This window comes from Oryctolagus cuniculus, chromosome 19, assembly GCF_051225735.1.
Source record: "Oryctolagus cuniculus isolate XC-2025 breed Fujian yellow rabbit chromosome 19, ASM5122573v1, whole genome shotgun sequence".
In the NCBI taxonomy this organism is placed as follows: Eukaryota; Metazoa; Chordata; class Mammalia; order Lagomorpha; family Leporidae; genus Oryctolagus; species Oryctolagus cuniculus.
In genome coordinates, this window is record NC_142885.1 from 271,163 (window position 1) to 293,234 (window position 22,072).

A 22,072-nucleotide genomic window follows, 5' to 3' on the forward strand; every position below is an offset into this window, starting at 1 on the left:
ACAATGATCAAGTCTGGCCTATATTACATTAAGATGTTAAGGGGATCCTATTTCTACCAGACATTTTAAGCCTTCTTGGCATCTTTGCAGGCATTCAAAAATAAAGTTCCAAATTCTTTGGACTTTGATATTTCCAGTTGGGCCCTGGAAATGTCAAAGGATATTTCTTTCATCTTGTAGAGACATCAACTAATTAGGCTAATTGGGTTATATTAAAGGTAGTGTCAAGATGTGAAATGGTACTAAATGTTATGATGATGTAAAATGCTATCAATACAAATGTCCAAATGCTACAAAAGTCCTATCATCTTGTTGTGTTGCTATCAGTCATGATGGTTATCTTCATGAAAAGGTCCTAGAGGCCTAAAAGAGATAAATGTTTTATAAAATCTTGCAGATGCTTTCGAAAATACTGTCTGGAGTAGACAATCACCTCTTCTTTTTATTTAATGAGTTTATAAATTTAACCATTTACAATTTTACCTATTTAAAGTCTTTCATCATTCACATTTTGTACTAAAAATCAGATTTACTGCTCATGGAAATTGAAACATTGTGGGCTCTATGTTTAAAATGTGTCCTCTTCAAGGTTCTGAAAGACTTTTTGTACAGCAAACATTTGAAACCTTCCTTTTCAAACCAAACTAAGGGAGAGAGGGTCTTAATAATTACTTCAAAATGCATGACAATTTAGATAAGATGGTCTTAATGTTTGATCTTACCTAGAGGGACATACCTTTCCTTATGGGCATAATCTTATCTTTCTTTTTTTATTTTTATTTATTCTAAAGGTTTATTTTTATTTTATTTATCTGAAAGAATTACAAAGAGAGAGAGAAGTCTCCCATCTTCTGGTTCACTCTGCAAACGGCCACATGAGCAGAACTATTCCAAAGTCAGGAGCCAGGAGCTTCTTCCTAGTTCTCCCACATGGATTCAGGGGCCCAAGGAATTGTGCCATCCTCTGCTGCTTTCCCAGGTGCATTAGCAGGGAGCTGGATCAAAAGTGAAGCATCTGGGACTTGAACTGGCATCCGTATGGTGAGCCAGCACTGCATGCTGGGGCTTTAACCTGCTGTGCCACAGTACCAGCCCTGAAAAACACTGTGATAACATGCCTGTGACTATAGATTTGTAGCTCTGGCCACCAAGGATTAGGGATGGGATTGAGCACCCCCTTGGCTGACCTTCCCAAAGGCTGCCTCTGTAGTCCCCTTTAACAGAGACTAGGAGGAAGAGGAGTTATTTAGGCAGCCAATGTACAGGAGCAATGTAAGGATAGATGGCAGGCCAATTATAATGGCTGCCTTACATAGGAGTCTTCCACCAAGGAGACCCAACAAAGCCGGTCTACCTCAAATGGCACTGATTGGCAATATGAGCAATCTGGGCATTGGGCAAGCAGCAGTCATGCTAGAAGATGGCTCCTGAAGGGACCTGACAACTCTACCAAGAGTGACACTACTGGAAATGGAACTGCCCTGGAGGTTGAAGGACTCCTGGGTCAGAGCTGCAGACCCTGTTGGCCATCCCTAAACTGAAAAAGCCCTTCACTCTTCCCAACTTCCAAAGTAACCAGCATGGTTGAAGGGATGACCTAGGGTCAGTAACATTGCAGGCAGAGCTCTAAATTTCTTTTAGAGATGTCACCTATTAAAACTAATCTATTCAGGCCAGCTCTCCTCCCAGGCCAGCTAGGAAATGAGGGGCCCCAGGACCAGAAGCAGGCCAGACTAACTACCCCACAGCTCCTTGACTGCACGTACACACTAAACAAAACAGGAGCACTCAGGCGTACATCTGTCTTCACATTAACTGGCAGGACTCTTTTGCTCTCCTGTATCCCTCTTTGTTCTCCTCATTTTGGCCATCTTTCCCACCATGGGCAATGTTTCTAATTTCTCCTTTTATCCTCATAGTCATAATGCTTCCATTATTACCATGTACAATTAACATATTTCAAAAGTCTTTACAGGAGCATATGACTACTAAATCCCCAGCAATTATGCAGGAAAAACCCAAGACTGCTCTTCAATCAATCCAATCCAGAGTACAGATACTCACTCCATGTCAATGGAGTTCATATCAGCAAGAAGTAGCCAGAAAGAAACTGGCACCCCATGTCCTTATCTATACTCAGAGTTGGGACTGATGGAACAAGGACATAAGCCTCAGTCATTTCAGATTCTTGTTACCCCCTCTGTTTTCTTTCTTTCCTTTTCTGTCTTCCTTCCTTCCTTCCTTCCTTCCTTCCTTCCTCCCTCCCTTCCTTTCATTTATTCATTCATTTCAGATTCTTCTGTTTCCTTCCTTCCTTCCTTCCTTCCTTCCTTCCTTCCTTCCTTCCTTCCCTCCTTCTTTCCTTCCTTTGTCCCTTTCAAGATTTAATTTGAAAGAGTTACACAGAGAGAGAAAGAGAGGCAGAGAGAGAGAGAGAAAGAGGTCTTCCATTTGCTGCTTCACTCCTCAAATGTCTGCAATGGCCAGAGCTGGGCTGATCTGAAGCCAGGAGCCAGGATTTTCCTCTGGGTTTCCCCATGGGTACAGGGGCCCAAGGACCTGGGCCATCTTCTACTGCTTTCCCAGGCCATAGCAGAGAACTGGATCAGAAGTGGAGCAGCCAAGTCTCAAACCAGTGCCCATATGGGGTGCTGGCACTGCAGGCGGTGGCTTTACTCGCTATGCCACAGTGCCAGCCCCTATATTTTATAAGAAGGTATTTCAAAAGGTTCATGGACAATACACATCATCATTTCATTTTATAACCATGAAATTTTGAGTGCTTTTATATAAAGCATTGCTAAAGAACTAAAAATCATTAGGATGATAGAATGTATGTAAATTCCACAGAAGAGAAAAATCTACCCAACCTGGACCTCCGTATCTGTTCAAGCTGATGTACTAAGACTTTTAAATGGGTATAATGATTGAAAATGTTAGAGATTCCCAAAACAAATGTACCTATTTTTAATCTATTTGATTGTAAGTAAAATATGCAACTTATTTTTTTTATTATTTTTAAAATAAAATTGAGGCCCAGAACTGTGAAAATAGTGGGTAAAGCCAGCGACTATGGTGCTGGCATCCCATATGGCCACCAGTTCAAGTCCCAGATGGTTCAAGTATTTGGGGTCCTGCACCTATGTGGGCAGCCCAGAAGGAGCTACTGGCTTCTGGATTTGGATCAGCCCAGCCCTGGCCATTGTGGCCATTTGGGATGTCAACCAACAAATGGAACCAACATCTCTCTCTTTCTCTCTCTCTCTCTCTCTCCCTCTCTTTCTCTATATCTCTATCTCTATAGCTATCTCTATAATTCTTTCAAATAAATTTTAAAAATCTCTATCAAAATGGGTTTAAATATTTTCAGCTATTTCCTACAATACAGAAGAATACAGGACCTTTGAAGAAACATTAAAGAATTCATTTTAACATTGGATAAAATCACCTATTTTTTCTCTTTTTAAAGATATATTGCACTCATTTGAAAGGCAGATTTGTAAGGATGGAGAAACAGAGTCAGAGACTTTCCATCTGCTGCTTCACTCCCCAGATGGCTGCAATGGCCAGAGCTGGGTAAAACCAAAGCCAGGAGAAAGAAGCTTCCTCCTGGTCTTCCATGTAGATGGCAGGGACCCAATCATGTGGGTCATTTCAGCTGCTTTCCCAGGCCATTAGCTGGGAGCTGGATAGGAAGTGGAGCATCAGGACCTGAACAAGTACCCATATGAGATGCCAGCATTGCAGATAGGACATAACCTCCTCAGCCACATTGATGAGCTCCTAAAATCACCTATTTCTAAAGAGTTTATTTTCATTTATATTCTTTTTATGAAAGACTTATTTGTGTATTTGAAAGTCAAAGTTACAGAGAAGTGAGAAAGACAGATCTTCCATCATCTGGTTCATTCCCCAAATGGCTACAAAAACAGGGGTTGGGTTAGGTCAAAGCCAGGAACTTCATCCATGCCTGCCACATGGATGAAGGAGCCCAAGCACTTGGCCAATTCTCTGATGTTTCCTCAGGCCATCAACAAGGAGCTGTAGCAGAAGTGTAGCAGCCAGAACTTGAACTGGCACCCATATAGGATTTCATTCTCACAAATGGTGGCTTAAATGCTAGTCTCTCCTTATATTCTTTATAAAATTACTTTTAAAAGTCTCCTTCTAAATAAACAAAAGATATCTCTATTATTTACCAAGGTTATTGTGCAATTTATTAATTGTCTATTTACAAGTCAAGCTAACACCAGGATTTGTTAGAAGACCCAAATGGGGGCAGTGCTATGGTGCAGTGGGTTAAAGCCCTAGCCTGCAGCACCAGCATCCTTTATGGGCACCAGTTCAAGTCTTGCCTGCTCCTTTTCTGATCCAGCTCTCTGCTATGGCCTGGGAAAGCAGTGGAAGATGGCCCAGGTCCTTGGGCCCCTAACCTACATGAGACACCTGGAAGAAGCTCCTGTCTCCTGGCTTGGATCAGTTCAGCTCTGGCCATTGCAGTCGCTGGGGAGAGAACCAGTGGAATGGAAGACATCTCTCTCTCTCTCACTCTTGCTCTCGCTCTCGCTCTGGCTCTGGCTCTGGCTCTGGCTCTCTCTGTAACTCTGTCTTTCAGGTAAATAAAACATATCTTTAAAAAAAGAAACTTAAATGAGTCCTACCCCTTGGGCATAAACTCAGCTAAATCTACAGTGTCTGTCATCTGTCCATAGTAAAACTCAAGTCTGGTACATATCTCTTCAGCTAGACATTACTGTGTCCTTCCTTTAAGAATCAAGAACAGGGGCCAGCATTTGGTGCAGATTAAGCAGCTGCTCACAATGCTGGCATCCCAGATGAACTCAGGTTCCAGTCCCAGTTCTGATCCAGTTCACTACTATTGTGTGTAGGAAAGCAGCAGAACATTGCTGAAATACTTTGGCACTTCCCACTTTTATGGAAGAACCGTTGGAGTTCCATGCTCCTGGTTTTGGCATGGCCCAGTCATTTGGGGAGTGAACCAGCAGGTGGAAGGTCTCTCTCTCTCTCATAAATAAATATTTTAATAGAGTCCAGGACAGACTATAAATGTGCTACTACTCTACATTTGTCACTATGATGTGCTGAATAAAAAATAATTAATGTGTATTATCATGTACTTATTTGGATGATTGATTACTGGTAATTAGTATTTAGTTTTAAAGAAAAAATTTCAAGGGACAGTATTCATCAATAGGAAAAAGTTGAAACAAAACACTCTCTTTTTTTTTTTTCCTACAGGCAGAGTGGACAGTGAGAGAGAGACAGAGAGAGAAAGGTCTTCCTTTTCCATTGGTTCAACCCCCAATGGCCACTGCTCCCGCAATTGGGACAGAATCCGGTGCTCCATCCAGGACTACAACCTGGTGTGCCAGCGCCGCAGGTGGAGGATTAGCCTATTGAGCTATGGCACCGGCCAAAGCACTTTCTTAATCTCACAAAGTCATGTGGCTAGGAGAAGGCATATCTGATTTTTTCTATTCAGCCTTCCTAAAATTTACAAATTTTTCTCTGGCAACAGTGAATTTGGCTCATCATAGAAAGTTCTTTGAAGGCTCTTATTAAACTTCTTCCTCTTTGAAAAAGTAAATTTTACTGCATGCTACTGCAAGAGGTAAATTTTTGATTTATAGGAAATTTGAAAACCAATTATGCTTAGTCTCTAATTTCTGATTTACTTATAGGGCAGAAATTACACAGATAAATGTTACTTTGTCTAATTTTTAAAAATATTTACTTATTTATTTGACAAGCAGTCATAGATAGACAAGGGGAAAGACCAAGAGAGAGGTCTTCCATTTGCTAGTTCACTCCCCAAATGGACACAATGACCAGAGCTGGACCAACTCAAAGCCAGGAACCATGAGCTTCTTCACACATGGGTATGGGGGTCCAAGCACTTGGGCCACCATCCACTGCTTTCCCAGGTCATTAGCACAAAGCTGGATTGGAAGTGGAGCAGCTGAGACATGAACCAGCAGCTGTATGGGATACCAGTGCCACAGGGAGACGCTTAATGATTATAGCACAGCACCAGCCCCCGCTTTATCTAAATTTATGGTAAACCCATGAGTTGCACCACAAGGCTATTTTCTTTTCCTTCCTTCCTTCCTTTCTTTCTCTCTTCCTTCCTTTCTTTCTCCCTTCCTTCCTTTCTTTCTTTCTCTCTTCCTTCCTTTCTCCCTTCCTTCCTTCCTTTCTTTCTTCCTTTGTTCCTTATTTTTCTGTGTCATGAAGCTTGCACATTGCATCCAAGGACATGGACCAGGGATAGAGGCTTATGATTACTCTGTGCAAGAACTCTCCTCTTGAGGGTCAAAGCATCTGACAAGGAAGCTCTCCTAGATTAAGTCCTCAAGCGCCTCTCTCAATAACAAGCGAGAGAAGGTGTGCTAACTGGAGAGCATCTTTGGTTTAATTAACTCTGGGAGGCCTGAGTGTTGCTGGGGTCCTCATTGGGCCATAATAATGGGTCATGAATCATTGGAATGTGACTATTCACCACTAGAGGGCTCTGTAGGGTCAATTACATTTTCCCAATCATTGACACCTGATTCCCCACTGTTGTCTCCAGCTGCTCTGCTGGGGAAGAAAATCTGCTTCACTTACAGGATACTTAAGTCCAGCACTGGAAGAAGGCTAATTGAAAGAGCCCACAGCTGAGATAAAGGCATAAAGAACTTGCTTCCATGTGAGAATGACTAAGAATACTGTCTTGGTTGGGTTGGGTAAAAGTCATCATGAAGAGGATCAGGGACCTCTGCATCTCCGAGTGTATTTCTACCTCCCAGCTGTGAACCCAGAATAGGGTATCCATTGATTAAACAATGATTCCATACTTCCATGTGGTGCTTCTCTGCTTAACATTGCCTGCTGAATTCTTGTTCCCATATATTTTTACCCAGCATGATTAATTTTCTCACTTCTGCCTGACATTACTCAACAATTTACACACTGTGCTCTACATTTGCACACACTGCCAGCACTTTCACTTGGTGTGCATAATAAACCTGATAAACTGCTCTAATGATTTTTATTATTCCATCATTGTAAAAATCCCAGTATCATGTTCTTTAATAAGTTTGGCATAATACTGAAAGTTGGATGTTTGCCATTGAAGACACTGTATTTTGGCTCACTGGTATTACCTAGATTAGGAGTAGTGATATCCTCTGGTTATACCTTCAATTTGAACTAAATTCTAAAACAGAAATAAAATTGCTGATAATGGAGATGAAGTTAAAGAGGTAGAAGACAAAATTGGGCACTCTGATGGTGTGAGTGAGCTGTTTATGGTGATCTGTTTCTTATATAAAACCTGCTGCTGTGGGTTTGCCAAGTTATGTACCACTCAATAACCTTCTTCATGTATCTTTAAGAATTCTGTCCCAAATCTCGTCCCTTAATTTCACTTTCACAGTTACAGAAAGTGAAATTTTGAACAAAGCTGCTGATTATGGATTTCAATTATTTGCAGAAAGTCTGTCTTGCTAATGCGTGAGTCAGTGATGCTAAAAGATTCCTCTTATCTCTCCCAGCAAGAATCTTTCATTGCCCACACTGCTGCTTGTGCTGTAGAAACTTAGAGCACTGAAGGTGTATCCAAAATGGAGGCTGTCATGATGAAATTATTTTAATATGCATTTTAAATAATCACCATATTTTTGTGTTGCTATTGACTAACTCACAGTATCATGTTATCCTTTGTTCAGCTGAGCTATACTGCAATCTTCTTTATGGACATGATCATCACTTTTTATCCAGAGATTAGCATTCATTACATATCTCATCTGAGTTAGGCCACTCTCAAGGAATGAGGTTGTGTTGGTAAATAATTTAGTTATACTATGTGTCCTGTGGAATGTAAAATTTAAAAGAGATAATTTATCATAACCACCTCAAAGGTCCTTTGGTACATCTTTCTGAATCACTTAGAGATGAGAACTCCTTTGAAAGAAGAAATGAAGTAGCTGACACATGGAGCCACTGCCTGTAATGCCAGCATCTCATGTGAGCACTGGTTTGAGTCCCAGCTGCTCCATTATGAGCCATCTCCCTGTTACTGCATCTATTTGGGAAATGAACCAGCAGATGAAGATCTCTGTCTCCACTGCAACCTTCTCTCTCTGTATCTCTGCCTTTCAAACAAATACTGTAAATCGTATTTTAAAAGAGTTTAGGGTCCAGCACTGTGGTGTAGTGGGCTAAGCCTCTGCCTGTGGTGCGAGTTTGAGTTCCAGCTGTTCTTCTTCCAATCCAGCTCTCTGCTTTGGCCTGGAAAAGCAGTCAAAGATGGCCCAAATGCTTGGGCTCCTGCACCCATGTGGGAGAGAAGAGTGAAGCTCCAGGCTTCTGGCCCCTGGCTTCAGATCAACCCAACTCAGTCTGTTGTGTCTACTGAGAAGTAAACCAGTGGATAGAAGATTTATCTTTCTGTCTCTCCCTTTGTCTGTAACTACCTCTCAAATAAAACAATAATTTTTTTTAATTAAAAACAGAGTTTAGCCTCACATTTGGAACTTCTAGTAATTTTGATGGGTTGAGAGGAAATTTATAAAGTCTATGATACAACTGAGAGCCTTCCGAGTCCTAGCATGTAAGAAGAGAATAGTGAGCAGACAGCTGGTAGGCAAGACCTAACAGGGTACAACTCATACATAGCATTGTCTTTCTGAAGACCACAGTAAGTCCTATGGTCCCTGTTCAAAGGTCATGGGAAACCATCCACACAGTTGAAAGAGGAGTATGACTTGATGAGATTTTGGTTTGTAAAATGACCTTAGTATTAAAGAACATCTCCAGAGCAAACATAGAAGAGTACTGCTGGATGGTAAATCTTCATTAATAGTAACAAGACTTGATGAAAGAAATGGCACCTTTAAGGGAAATGTAATTCAGGGAAGGAAGATAAGAATTAGTGAATCTTTTCTCCTAAGATGGTACTTACACCAACTGTAGATATTGGGGCCCTAATTTGGTGTGTTGAAGAGGATTCCTCTAGGATCTGGAATAACTTGAGCATCAGAACACATAATTTCAGACTATAATACCTTTAACAAGATAAGAATCTATGAACTCATAATGATATAGTACATAATGACACACTAACTAGGACAGAAGAGTGAGCCCTTAGCTTTCATGCTAGATCAAAATATAAATGGAGAAACAATATTGGGAATTAAAACACCAGCATTTCATATAGCATTGATGATTAAAAATACTATTAAAGGTAGTGGATGAAAATTTGATAGGAAGTAGGATACTGGCATAATATTGGAATAATTTTTAATAAAAGTCCACACATTCCAAAAAGGAATAAAAATGTGTATATAGTACAGCATTTACAAATGCTGTGGTGCAGCAAGTTTTGCCACTGCCTGCCACACCAGCATTCCACATCAGAGTGCTGTGGTGCTGCCTCAAGTCCCAGCTTCTCTGCTTTTGATCAAGCACAATGTGAATGCACCTGGGAAGGCTTCAGAACATGGCCCAAGTCCTTGGGCCCTGCCACCCATGTGGAAGACCGGGAAATAGTCATTCATCCTAGCTTCAGCTTGACAAAGAACTTAACATTGCAACTCTTTGGAAATGAACCAGCAGAGAGAGAGAGAGAGAGAGAGAGAGAGAGAGAGATCCAGCTCTCTGCTATGGCCTGGGAAAGCAGTAGAAGATGGCCCAAGTGCTTGGACCTCTGCACCTGCATGGGAGACCCAGAAGAAGCTCTTGGCTCCTGGCTGTGGATTGATGCAGCTCTGGCTGTTGCAGCCAATTGGGGAGTTAACCAGTAGATGGGAGGCCTGTCTCTCTCTCTCACTGCCTCTCTTTCTCTCAAATAAATAAATAAATCCTTTTAAAAGATATAGATGTAGACATAGATATAGGTATCGATCACTCATTGTAATTCTGCATTCAAAATGGATAAATAAATACTTAAAAGGTTGCATGTGAATCAATCTGGCAGAAATTCACTAAGTACCAAGTTGATAGCATCCATCATAGCACAGATGGGAGACTGAGCAGAGCCCAGCATCGACCCATGGTGCTTCTGATGAGAATACAGGGCCCACATTTTCTCAGAAAGGAACACTGGAGCGACCCAGCTTGAGTCATCTCTGCTCTTGATATCTATTAAGAGTTTTCATATTAGAATTTCATATTAGAATTCCAGAAAAATAACATGGAATCACAGTGGGAGAAACGATATTTTAACATGGTTGGAAAAAGATGTGATAGTTCTGTGGATTGGGTTGTGTTGGATTAATGTTGGTTTCTTAAATTGGGGTTCATATGCTATTTATCAGGGGACCACCCTATAGTTAGCAGAAACATCTTGGGTCAGGGGCAAAAGTGCTGAAAGGATACTAACTGGGCATTCTCAATGAATGGGACTCACTCATGGTATTTCCGTAAGTTTGAAATAATTTCAAAATTAACTACTCTTAAAATGACCAAATTGTAAGATGACAATATCCACATCCTGTTAGTAAAACAGGGACATAATCAAATACTATAAAGGCTAAACCTTACCCAATTCCCATTAGGCCAACGTTATAAAACTGGACCCCCTCTAAGCATATACATGCCTGTATGGAGACTGCAGAAATAATACAATAATATTCACAATGTGTTTCCTGTTCTGAATACATTTGTGATAGTTTTGAAACAGCTTGATCTTTTTATTTTAAAGCTTTTGAGAACTCTCTTGATCTTTAGAAATAATTATTTTATTTTTGTACTGAAAAGAAAATATGTGGATATGTCTCAAATCTGTTGGTTCACTCCCCAACTTTATGCCACAACTGGGGCAGGACCAAGCCCAAACCAGCAACCTGAAACACAATCTGGGTCTCTACAAGGGTGGCACGGACTCAACTCCTTTAACCCTCATCACTGTCTCTCAGAATGCACACCAACATGAAGCTGGAGTCAGAAGCAGAGCTGGGACTTTACCCAGGCTCTCTGACATGGGATGCAGGCATCCCAAGCAGTGATCACACCACTATGTCAAATGGCCACTCCTTCATTTTTAAATTAATTTTTTTATTTGAAAGAGACTGAGAAAGACAAGCAGCAGACATCACTCATCTGTTGGCTTACTGCACAATGCCCACCACATCAGGACTGAATTAGATGAAAGACAGGAGCCAGGAGCTTCATTCAGGTCTTCCATATGGTTGACAGAAATGGTTGGGCCATTATTCACTGCCTTCTCCACAGACTAGCAAAAATCTAGAATGGAAGAGGAGTTGCCAGGACTCAAAGCTGCACTCCAGTATGAGATGCCAATGTCAGAAGAGCAGCTTGACCTATTGAATCACATGCTAGTCCCTGCATCAATTCAAACCAGTGCACTCACCCTACCCTGTATATATTCAAAGAATGCAAAGCTGGACATCCTCTCCCTTTCCTTATTATTATATTAGCTCCTCAGCAGACCAATTGTTCAGTTTAAACTGAGAGAACAGAGCAGCTCTAATTAGTACAGTGATATGCTTTTTGGGTTTTGGACACTTTTTTAAGATTTATTTATTTACTTATTTGAAAGTCAGAGTTACACAGAGAGAGGAGAGATGAGAGAGAAAGAGTTCTTCCATCCACTGGTTGACTCCTCAAATGGCTGCAATGGCCAGCGCTGTACCAATCTGAAGCCAGGATCCAGGAGCTTCTTCTGGGTCTCCCACATAGGTGCAGGGGCCCAAGGACTTGGGCCATCTTCTTACTGCCATAGCAGGCCATAGTAGAGAGCTGATTTCTATGCCACTAGTCCAGACCCTGGACACTTTTTTGAAGGTTGAGTAACTGATTTTGGCAATGACAGAAAGTTTCTTTTACAATGACTTTGATGGGGCTGGTGCTGTAGCATAACAGTTAAAGCTGCTGCCTGGAGTGCCAGCATCCCATAAGGGTGCTGGTTTAAGTGTCAGCTGCCCCACTTCCAATCCAGCTCTCTGCTATGGCCTGGGAAAGCAGTAGAGGATGGCCCAAGTCCTTGGGCCCCTGCACCCACTTGGGAGACTCACAAGAAGCTCCTGGCTCCTGGATTTGGATCAGCACAGTTGCAGCCATTGCAGCCATCTAGGGAGTGAACCAGCCAATGGAAGCCCTCTCCCCCCCCCCTGCTGCTGCCTCTCTAACTCTGCCTTTCAAGTAAATAAATCTTTTTAAAAAAGTGAAAGAAAAAGAAATAATAAAATGACCTTGCTTCCCACAGCTAAAGTATTTTATGTTATCAGGATGTTTAAGGGCAGCAGCCAGTAAATTAGTTTTGTAAGTCTCAGTCTGTACTGTTTGAAGAAATTTATTCATTTCTGCCATCGTAGTTTCAGGTTTTGGAGACAACAGCTTTTAAAACATTTTTTAATCCTGATTTGCATTTTCATAACCCATTTGTTTTAGTAATATTTTGCCACTTCCTGATTAGCTACCTGATGTCCAATAGCTTTTTCTAGCCTATCCACAAAGGACATATTGCCCTCAGTCAGCCCCTGATGGACTGTAGAAAATGAAGTGGACAGGTCTTTAACATCAAGAATCTTTTTCCATACTTTTAATGAATGTTAGAAATTTTTACATAAGCCTTCGTCCAAGGATAAGCAACTTGTCGACCAAGATCTGAATACACTCCCTCTCTCAGCAACTGCTCAAAAGTGGCAGGGACATTGTTATTTAGTTAATCTATGGCTTGTACAGAAGCCCAGTCTCTATTCCTGAGCCCAAACAGTGTACTGGGCTGGAGTAACCAAGATTTTAATTAAAGTTTTCCAGTTCCATGGCACCATCTCACATCCTTCTCCAATTCCCTCCAGTATGCCCACTGTACCAGAACTCTGTATCTTGTACTCCGTTAAGCCCTTTTTTAGCCCTCTGTAAACATTATAAGGAAGATGTTCATGCCAGGGAGCTGCATTTTCGGGTCAAGCTACAGGACAAACAGTTAACACTGGTGATTCCCCTTGCTCCTTGGCTTGCGGAAGCATACCTAGTACCGCTGACACACCTGAAGGGGACTCAGATATCACCACCACAACAGCAGATGCTGAGAGTGCAGAGGTCTCTGTGAGGCAGTGGGGACAAGCCCATTGACCGACCTTCCTGGCCGGGGACAGAGGCCAAGGGAATTGTAACCTTACTAATGGCATCCCAACAGAGATATCACATGTGCAAAAACAGAATAGGAGCTCAAGGCTCCTGATGTTATTTTTGAACAACTTTCTCTCAATCAGTTACTTTTTTTTTAGATTTATTTATTTCAAAGTTAGAGTTACACAGAGAGAGGAGAGGTGAGAAAGAGAAAAAGGTCTTCCATCCACTGGTTGACTCCTCAAATGGCTGCAATGGCCAGTGCTGTACCAATCTGAAGCCAGGAGCTAGGAACTTCTTCCTTGTCTCCCACATGGGTGCAGGGGCCCAAGGACTTGGGCCATCTTCTTACTGCCATAGCAGGCCATAGCAGAGAGCTGGATCAGAAGTGGAGCAACCAGGACTTCAACCAGTGCCCACCACTGCAGGTGGTGGGTTTTACCCATTAGACCACAGTGCTGACCCAACAATCAGTTATTTTTAAAGTGCCTTCATCAGGGTTCCAAGGATAGCAACTATTAATTTTTTACAGCAAGCATCCAATTACTTTTTGGTAAAGAGTGTCCCTCTTCGGGCCAGCACCGTGGCTCACTTGGCTCATCCTCTGCCTGCAGCAGTGGCATCAAATATGAGCACCAGGAGCTAGTCCCGGTTGCTCCTCTTCCAGTCCAGCTTTCTGCTGTGGCCAGGGAAGGCAGTGGAGGATGGCCCAAGTTCTTGGGCCCCTGCACCCACATGGGAGACCAGGAGGAAGCACCTGGCTCTTGGCTATGGATCGGTGCAGTGCCAGCCGTAGCGGCCATCTGGGGAGTGAACCAATGGATGGAAGACATTTCTCTCTCTCTCACTGTCCATAACTCTACCTGTGAAATAATAATAAAAAAAAAGTGTCCCTCTTTCTAAAGGAGATAAAGCAGCCCAACTTTATGTTTCCATTACACCAGGTATGGAATTCCCCATCTTTATGACTCACCAGGATCTTGAAGAGATGAGTGTGCAAGTGAAAGGAGAGACAGGAGAGACAGGACATGGAAACAGTTCCTCTGCAAAGTGCTGCCAAACTAACCCGGTGTGTTTTCTTTATTGATAATGATTACAACAGCGTATTGTACAGCTCATGCATGTGCTCATCTAACTCCAAGGTTTCTCTGGAACGTGTTTAGCAAGACATATTAGATAAACAAGTCTAGGGCAGCTGCTGCATGTCTTTGGGAAGCCAACATTCCCACAAGGCTCAGTGCTCTTCTTCTTAGTGGACCATAAACTATACTTAGTCCCTGCAGCTACACGCTGTGTACTAGGAAGAAAATGTCTTTGCTTTGGCAGAAATCTTATTCTCCACAGTCACATTTGACCATCTTTACAAACCTTCCTATGAGCAACCAGGTTGACCAGATCTGAGTCCACTCTGTGTGTGAATGACCATGACTTTGCTTTATATCTAAATACTGTTCTTCTATTTTGGATTATATGTGTGTTTTTTTTTAACTTTTATTTAATGAATATAAATTTCCAAAGTACAGCTTATGGATTACAATGGCTTCCCCCCCATAATGTCCCTCCCACCTGCAACCCTCCCCTTTCCCACTCCCTCTCCCCTTCCATTCACATCAAGATTCATTTTTGATTCTCTTTATATACAGAAGATCAGTTTAGCATACATTAAGTAAAGATTTCAACAGTTTGCTCCCACACAGAAACATAAAGTGAAAAATACTGTTTGAGTACTAGTTATAGCATTAAATCTCAATGTACAGCACACTAAGGACAAAGATCCTACATGAGGAGTAAGTGCACAGTGACTCCTGTTGTTGACTTAACAAATTGACACTCTTGTTTATGGCATCAGTAATCACCCTAGGCTCTTGTCATGAGCTGCCAAGGCTATGGAAGCCCCCTGAGTTCACCAACTCTGATCATATTTAGACAAGGCCATGGTCAAAGTGGAAGTTCTCTCCTCCCTTCAGAGAAAGGTACCTCCTTCTTTGATGACCCATTCTTTCCACTGGGATTTCACTCGTGGAGATCTTTCATTTAAGTTTTTTTTTTTTTTTTTTCCCCAGAGTGTCTTGGCTTTCCATGCCTGGAATACTCTCATATATATGTGTTTTGCAACTGTGCTTTGATTCATAGTAACTCAACTTTTTATGGAATTGATTATCATTGAATGGAAACTGAAAATATAAATAAAATATTGAAAGAGAAAAAATGAATTTATCCAAATATTACAATGTATCCCAGAAAATTTTTTAAGTATAAAATGGTGACCACAAATGAATAACTCCTCTTGCTCTTCTATCCAACCCTCTCATTTATCTCTCACTCAATGCTGCTCAACCTCTCCCAGTACCTCTAGTACTGATTGAGCTCACTGCAGGAGTGTCTGTCTCCCCACTGCACTGTGAACTTCTGCCTTCACTCAGCTCTATCTCCTGTGTTCACCACTCACGTAAATTCACTTTGATCACTCCAATGGTTAATGAGGGAATTATTTCCTTAGCAACTCCATGATATAGAAGAGAAAAATCAAGTCTTTCATGTTGCTTCTCTCTAGGAAAATCTTTCATGGAGAAAGAAATGTTAATGTAAATGTTGGAAAGACATTATTTTATTTATTTATTTTTATTTTATTTTATTTTTTTGCCAGAGTTAGACAGAGAGAGTTATAGACAGTGAGAAAGAGAGAGAGACAGATAGAAAGGTCTTCCTTCCATTGGTTCACCCCCCCAAATGGACGCTACGGCCAGCACACTGCGGCGACCCGAAGCCAGGAGCCAGGTGCTTCCTCCTGGTCTCCCATGCAGGTTCAGAGCCCAAGCACTTGGGCCATCATAAACTGCCTTCCTGGGCCACAACAGAGAGCTGGACTGGAAGAGGAGCAACTGAGACAGAATCCGGTGCCCCATACGGGACTAGAACCCGGAGTACCAGCACCACAGGTGGAGGATTAACCTAGTGAGCCACAGCACCAGCAGGAAAGACATTATTGATTATTCTCTGGCCTGATATACCTGGACAAGGGTCCTACCAAAATAAAACTGGAGGGACCGGCACTGTGGCACAGGGGGTTAATGCCCTGGCCTGAAACACCGGCATTCCATATGGGTGCCAGTTCAAGACCTGGCTGCCGCACTTCTGATTCAACTCTCTGCTATGGCCTGGGAAAGCAGCAGAAGATGGCCCAAGTCCTTGTGCCCCTGTGCCCATGTGGGAGACCCAGAGAAAGCTCCTGGCCCCTGGCTTTGGATCAGCACAATTCTGGCCATTACAGCCAATTGGCTGTGAACCATCAGATGGAAGACCTCTCTCTTTCTCTCTCTCTCTCTCTGTGCCTCTCCTTTCTCTGTGTAACTCTGACTTTCAAATAATTCATTAAATCTTAAAAAAATGAATTAAAATAAATAAAACTGGAAATAATATTGTTGGATGCATTTAGAACTCTCAGGCCAAGATGAGAGGCTGCCCATTTTCTTATAAAGGAAGATCCATTCATAGGATTCAATTGCAATTGCATTGTCATAAATTCAGCAGAGACTGGTGTATCTTCCTGCATTGTCACCCAAATACAGTGTGGTAACTAAGGAGACCAAGCTGGGGAGAGAAAAGAGATATGGCATTGCAGTCTTTCCCAACATTCCTAGATGACACCAGTCATGACTCTCTACTCACTTGGGAATAACCAGCCCTACTCACAAACACCTGAAGAGTGACCAAAGACCAACAGAGGGAGCCCTTTTCTTATACAAGGTCAGATAGAAGAGGGCTTGAAAGTCAGAGTTACGCAGAGAAAGGAGAGAAAGAGAGAGGTCTTCCATCTGATGGTTCACCCCCTAGTTGGCTGCAATGGCCAGAACTGCATCGGCCCAAAGCCAAAAGCCAGGAGCTTACTCTGAGTCTCCCACATGGGTACAGGGGCACAAGGGCTTGAGCCATCTTCTACTGCTTTTCCAGGCCATAGCAGAGAGCTGTATCGAAAGGGGAGCAGCCGGGACTAGAACTGATGCCCATATGGGATGCCGACGCTTCAGGCCAGGGCGTTAACCTGCTGAGCCACAGCGCTGGACCCTCGTATTCTATTTTTTAAAAAAGATTTATTTAATTGAAAGAGTTACAGAGATAGGTAGAGCCAGAGAAAGATCTTCCATCCACCGGTTCACTCCCCAAATGACCACAACGGCCAGAGCTGAGCCAATCTGAAGCCAGGAGCCACGAGCTTCTTCCAGATCTCCCACAGAGGTGCAGGAGCCTAAAGACTTGGGCCATCTTCTACTGCTTTTCCAGGCCATAACAGAGAGCTGGGTCAGAAGTGGAGTAGCCAGGAATTGAAGAGGCACCCATATGGATTGCCAACACTGCAGGTGGGGCTTTAAACCACTGCACTACAGCGCTGGCCCCTCTGACTACTTTAAATACTTCATATGTTGGAATCTTACAGTATTTGTCTTTGGGGACTGATATTTGTGGTTAATTTCACTTAGGAAAATAACCTTACTGTTCATCCATGGCACAGGATTTTCTTTTCTCTGTGCCTGCATAACTTTGCACTGTGAGTGCAGGCCACACTAAAAGTCTTGGCTACAGTGAATTATGCTGTGGCAAACAGTGCCAATACTTTATTTATATTGACCTTTCAATGCTTTTAGATATTTAATAAGAACTGAGATTATCAGATAATATAAAAATTTTGTTTTCAATGTAATGAAGAACATTCATACTGTTTTCTGTGGTGGTTGCATCATTTTACATTACCACTGACACTGTACATGTAGCTGAAAATATATATCTTCAACAAATTATGCACCTGGGTTTTTTGTTTGTTTGTTTTTAAAGAAAAGGAGCAGGAGGTCGCGTTGGCCATTACTGGCCATGGTTATGAAGATCCCTCTGCACAGTTATGAAGATCCCTCTGTACTTGCACTCAAGGTGAATCAGCATTGGGCTTCATTGTCAGTGTGGTGAAATTGCCCATCACCCAGGGAGAAGTGTATGACTGTTAAGTACATTTTCAACTTCCTGCAGTGGTTCTAAAGCCAGGTCTATAGGTATCATAACCCCATCTGGCTTTCAATATTGTTTCTGTTCCAGGTAACTTTCTGTTAGCAAGGTCAAGCACAGATTTCCATCTGAACATTTCTCTAGCTTGGGATTCACATAAAAGATGAGTGCCAGCACAACATTCCTCTACCCATTCTGCCTGCCATGACCTAGAGTGTAGACCTAACAGGCTAACCCAGATTTTAACTCTTCCAATAAATTGTTCCTACATGGGACAGGACAGCCTACATGAAGCTCCCAAAAATACCCACAAAAGGGGAAGTAGTGTTGCAATGCCCAAGTGGGATCAGCATGGTGACCTTGCCTAGAGTTTCCTTCTTTGGGACAACCCATGTCACCATGGAGTCCTTCCTGCCCAAATGCCTGAGGTATCAATAGCAAGAGCTGAGTCAATATCTGCAAAGTTATAAAGTATTCACATCCTAGATTTCTTGAGTCTGGGCCCCTAGAAAGTCAGGACAGAACAGAACAGATGGCTTTCTCCAATGGGGCTTCAGCAAAGAAAGCTTAGACACCCTGAGTTCCGGGTTCTATTGTAGACTTTCATCAAGAAATTGATTTCATTTCTTGGGATTCTCTTTCATGGGATTCCTCAGCAGAAAAGACCTCTCCAAAGACTCATCCTCCATCTGCCTCATGCCATGTCAATAATCACACACGTTTATGACACATAGCTCAATCTGAAAACCCCAGGGAGTGCCTGGGTACAATCAGGACCCAGCTTTGCAGACAAACTGAGTTCCAAGAGGGTTCCCTCTACCCTTTCAGTTATGTGACCCTGAAATATCACTGTATCTCCTAAAGACTCCATAGTCTGGGCAATGGCAAGTAGAATGGCAGTTCCTGGGAGTTGGTGGTGGTGGAATTGTAAAAACTTTCCTTCAATGGGTAGAGAGTTTCAGTCTCATAAGGAAAAACAGCTCCTAATATTCATCCCACAACAATGTGCATATCCTCAACACTACTCAACTATACACTTCGAAATGCTTAAGATGATAAAATTCATCAGCTATATTTTGTTTTGTCAGGACCACAATAATAGTACATTTTAAAAGTGGTCAAATAGGAGCTAGACCTGTGGCACAGCAGGTTAAAACCCTGGCCTGTAATGTCAGCATCCAACAAGGGTGCCGGTTCAAGTCCTGGGTGCTCCACTTCCCATCCAACTTTCTGCAAATGTGCCTGGAAAAGCAGTAGATGATGGCCCAAATACTTGGATCCCTGCACCCACATTGGGGACCTGGAAGAAACTCCTGGCTCCTGAATTCAGATTGGCCCGGCTTGGCCCATTGTGGACATTTGGGGAGTGAACCAACCAATGAAAATTTCTCTCTGTCTCTACCTGTCTTTCTCTAACTCTGCCTTTCAAATAAATAACACAGATCTTTAAAAAAAAAAGTTGATATGAAAAAAGTGGCCAAATACACATTTCATAAAAATTAACATAGTCTCTCAGAAGTGCAGTTAATACTTACTAATTTTGTACAATCTCTTATATTTGCCCATTTTCACAATAACATTCCTAATTCCATTTTGTTGAGTTTTATGTCATCAATTTTTTTTTTGAAATAGGAATCCGATGCCATCCTCTCTCACTAAAGACACTGATGACAGAGTGGAGAAGCCGAAGCCGTGTTCAGTGTGGGTGTGGCCTAGGTTCCCTCCCTCCTGGCTGTGTTTGAGGGAGACATAATTTGGTCACCCTTGGGCATCTTACACTTAGGTGGAAGCAGGTGTACCTTGTGCTGAACAGAGAGATGTTGTGTCAACAGCCAGGGCTAAATCCTGGGGCCTGTGCACTCCCTCATAAGATATGCACACCTGAGCCCCAACTCCTCATGCACCAACAATACCACAGCAGGAAGAACAAGCATGACCCTTGCCCCTGCAGCAGGAGCTAGTTTTATGGTCACTTAACACTTGCATTGACAGGTGGGATGGATCACTCTGAAGAAATCATTGGATGATGCTCTCAGTAGAAGACGTGGACTTATGCCAGGGAAAAGCATCAGAGTTTGAGGATCATGCAAGTCCAATCCCATTTCTACATAACAAAATGTTTTTTCTATTGTGTTTCTTTGAAGTAGAAGTTTTCTATTTATTTTTATTTCTTTTTATTCACCATTTTCTACATCTTGAAAATTGATTGATTCTTCATTGTTCTATGTGTTTTTTGAATTCCTCATTTTGTTCCTATATTATTATTGATATTGTTGAGTGTTCCTCTGTGTACTTTTCTAGGTTGAACAACATGCATACCCAACCTCAGGACACCAGAATATATAAGCAAATGTTGACAGCTCTGAAGGGATAAACAGCAATGGAACAAACAGAATGTATTACTACTCCACTTTCAAGAGTGGTAGATTTGAGCAATATTATAAATCAACTTTTCCTAACAGTTATACAGAGAGCATTCTACCTGACAGCAGCAGAACATGTGTTCTTCTCAACAGCTGTCAACAATTCTCCAGGTGGGATCATCTGTTATTTCAGAAAATATGTGTCAACAATTTTTAGAAAATTGGAGTCATATCATTGCTTTCATAACTCCAATGGAATTAAAATAGAAATCAATTCCAGAAAAATGGGAAAAGTCACACGTATGTGGATGTCAATCCACACTGTGTCAAACAGCCATTGGCTTGAAGAGGAAATCAGAAAATATTTCAGTGGGTACATTTTGAGTTTTGAGCTGGGATCCATAGCCACAATCACAATCCTCAAGTCCAGGCTTGGGTACAAAGGGAAACTAGGTGGACATGGAAGGTCACCAGCGGAAAAGCTCTCTGAACACTGAGAACCATGGGGATCTTTAAACAGAGCAGACAGAAGTCTTCTTACTGCCCACAACAATTAAGGAGACAAGGATACTGATGCTCATGACCGAGTTCAAAGGCAGACTGCAAATTCATATATATTTTTTTTGACAGGCAGAGTGGACAGTGAGAGAGAGAGACAGAGAGAAAGGTCTTCCTTTTGCCGTTGGTTCACCCTCCAATGGCCGCCGCGGCCGGCGCGCGGCGGCCGGTGCACCACGCTGATCCGATGGCAGGAGCCAGGAGCCAGGTGCTTTTCCTGGTCTCCCATGGGGTGCAGGGCCCAAGCACCTGGGCCATCCTCCACTGCACTCCCTGGCCACAGCAGAGAGCTGGCCTGGAAGAGGGGCAACCGGGACAGAATCCGGCGCCCCAACCGGGACTAGCACCCGGTGTGCCGGTGCCGCTAGGCAGAGGATTAACCTAGTGAGCCGCGGCGCCGGCCAAATTCATATATATTTTATATACAATATAAACATTTCATAGTCAGCTGAGCTTTATTTTATAAATGGAGTGATTGAACATAAGCTCCTTCATTAACATTTAGTAAATAGTTCAGTTTGTTCATTCAACAAATGATCTTCACGTGTCAGGCACTAGACACTATTCTAAGTATTTGGGATGGAGAAGCAAAAGACATACAATCAGGAAGGTTGCTTTGTAATAGGTCACACACTACATATGAGAAAATGAATGAAAACTCACACTGATGCTGTCATAAGTGCTATAAAAATGTAAGTGTGGACAGAGAAAGAACTGGGATACAAAAAAGCTGCTTTGAGTACTCTGAACAAATCAATCCATTTCCTCCTAAAGTGCAGTATCCCCCAGATGCTTGATCCTGAAGGGAGATATTTTAGAGATTTATTTATTTTGCTGAAAGGCAGAGTGAAAGGGAAGGAGATACACACACATAGGGGAGGAATAAAGAGAGAGAGAGAGAGATTTCCATTCACTGGTTCCCTCCCCTAAATGGCTGCAACAGTTGGGCCTGAGCCAGACTGAAGCCAGGAGTCAGGAACCTCATCTGAGTATTTCATGTGGGTGGCAAGGAGTCAAGTAATCAGGCCATTATCTGCTAATTCCTAGGCACAGTTAGG

The 22,072-nt window shown here is 42.3% G+C and overlaps 1 protein-coding gene across 2 annotated transcripts in view; it reads left to right on the top strand.

Moving 5' to 3' along the window:
- LOC100344289 (uncharacterized) overlaps window positions 1-22,072 on the top strand; it is a 97,797-nt gene that overhangs the window by 12,106 nt on the left and 63,619 nt on the right. Inside the window, exon 2 of one of the 2 annotated variants that reach the window (XM_089320881.1) lies at window positions 20,395-20,627. Coding sequence is in view for 1 of the 2 variants with exons in the window: in XM_089320880.1 (XP_089177006.1) it covers window positions 20,592-20,627 (36 nt within the window). In the remaining variant the exon portion in view is untranslated. Of the gene's footprint in view, window positions 1-20,394; window positions 20,628-22,072 lie in introns of those variants that run through there. The other variant, XM_089320880.1, reaches the window with a different exon arrangement.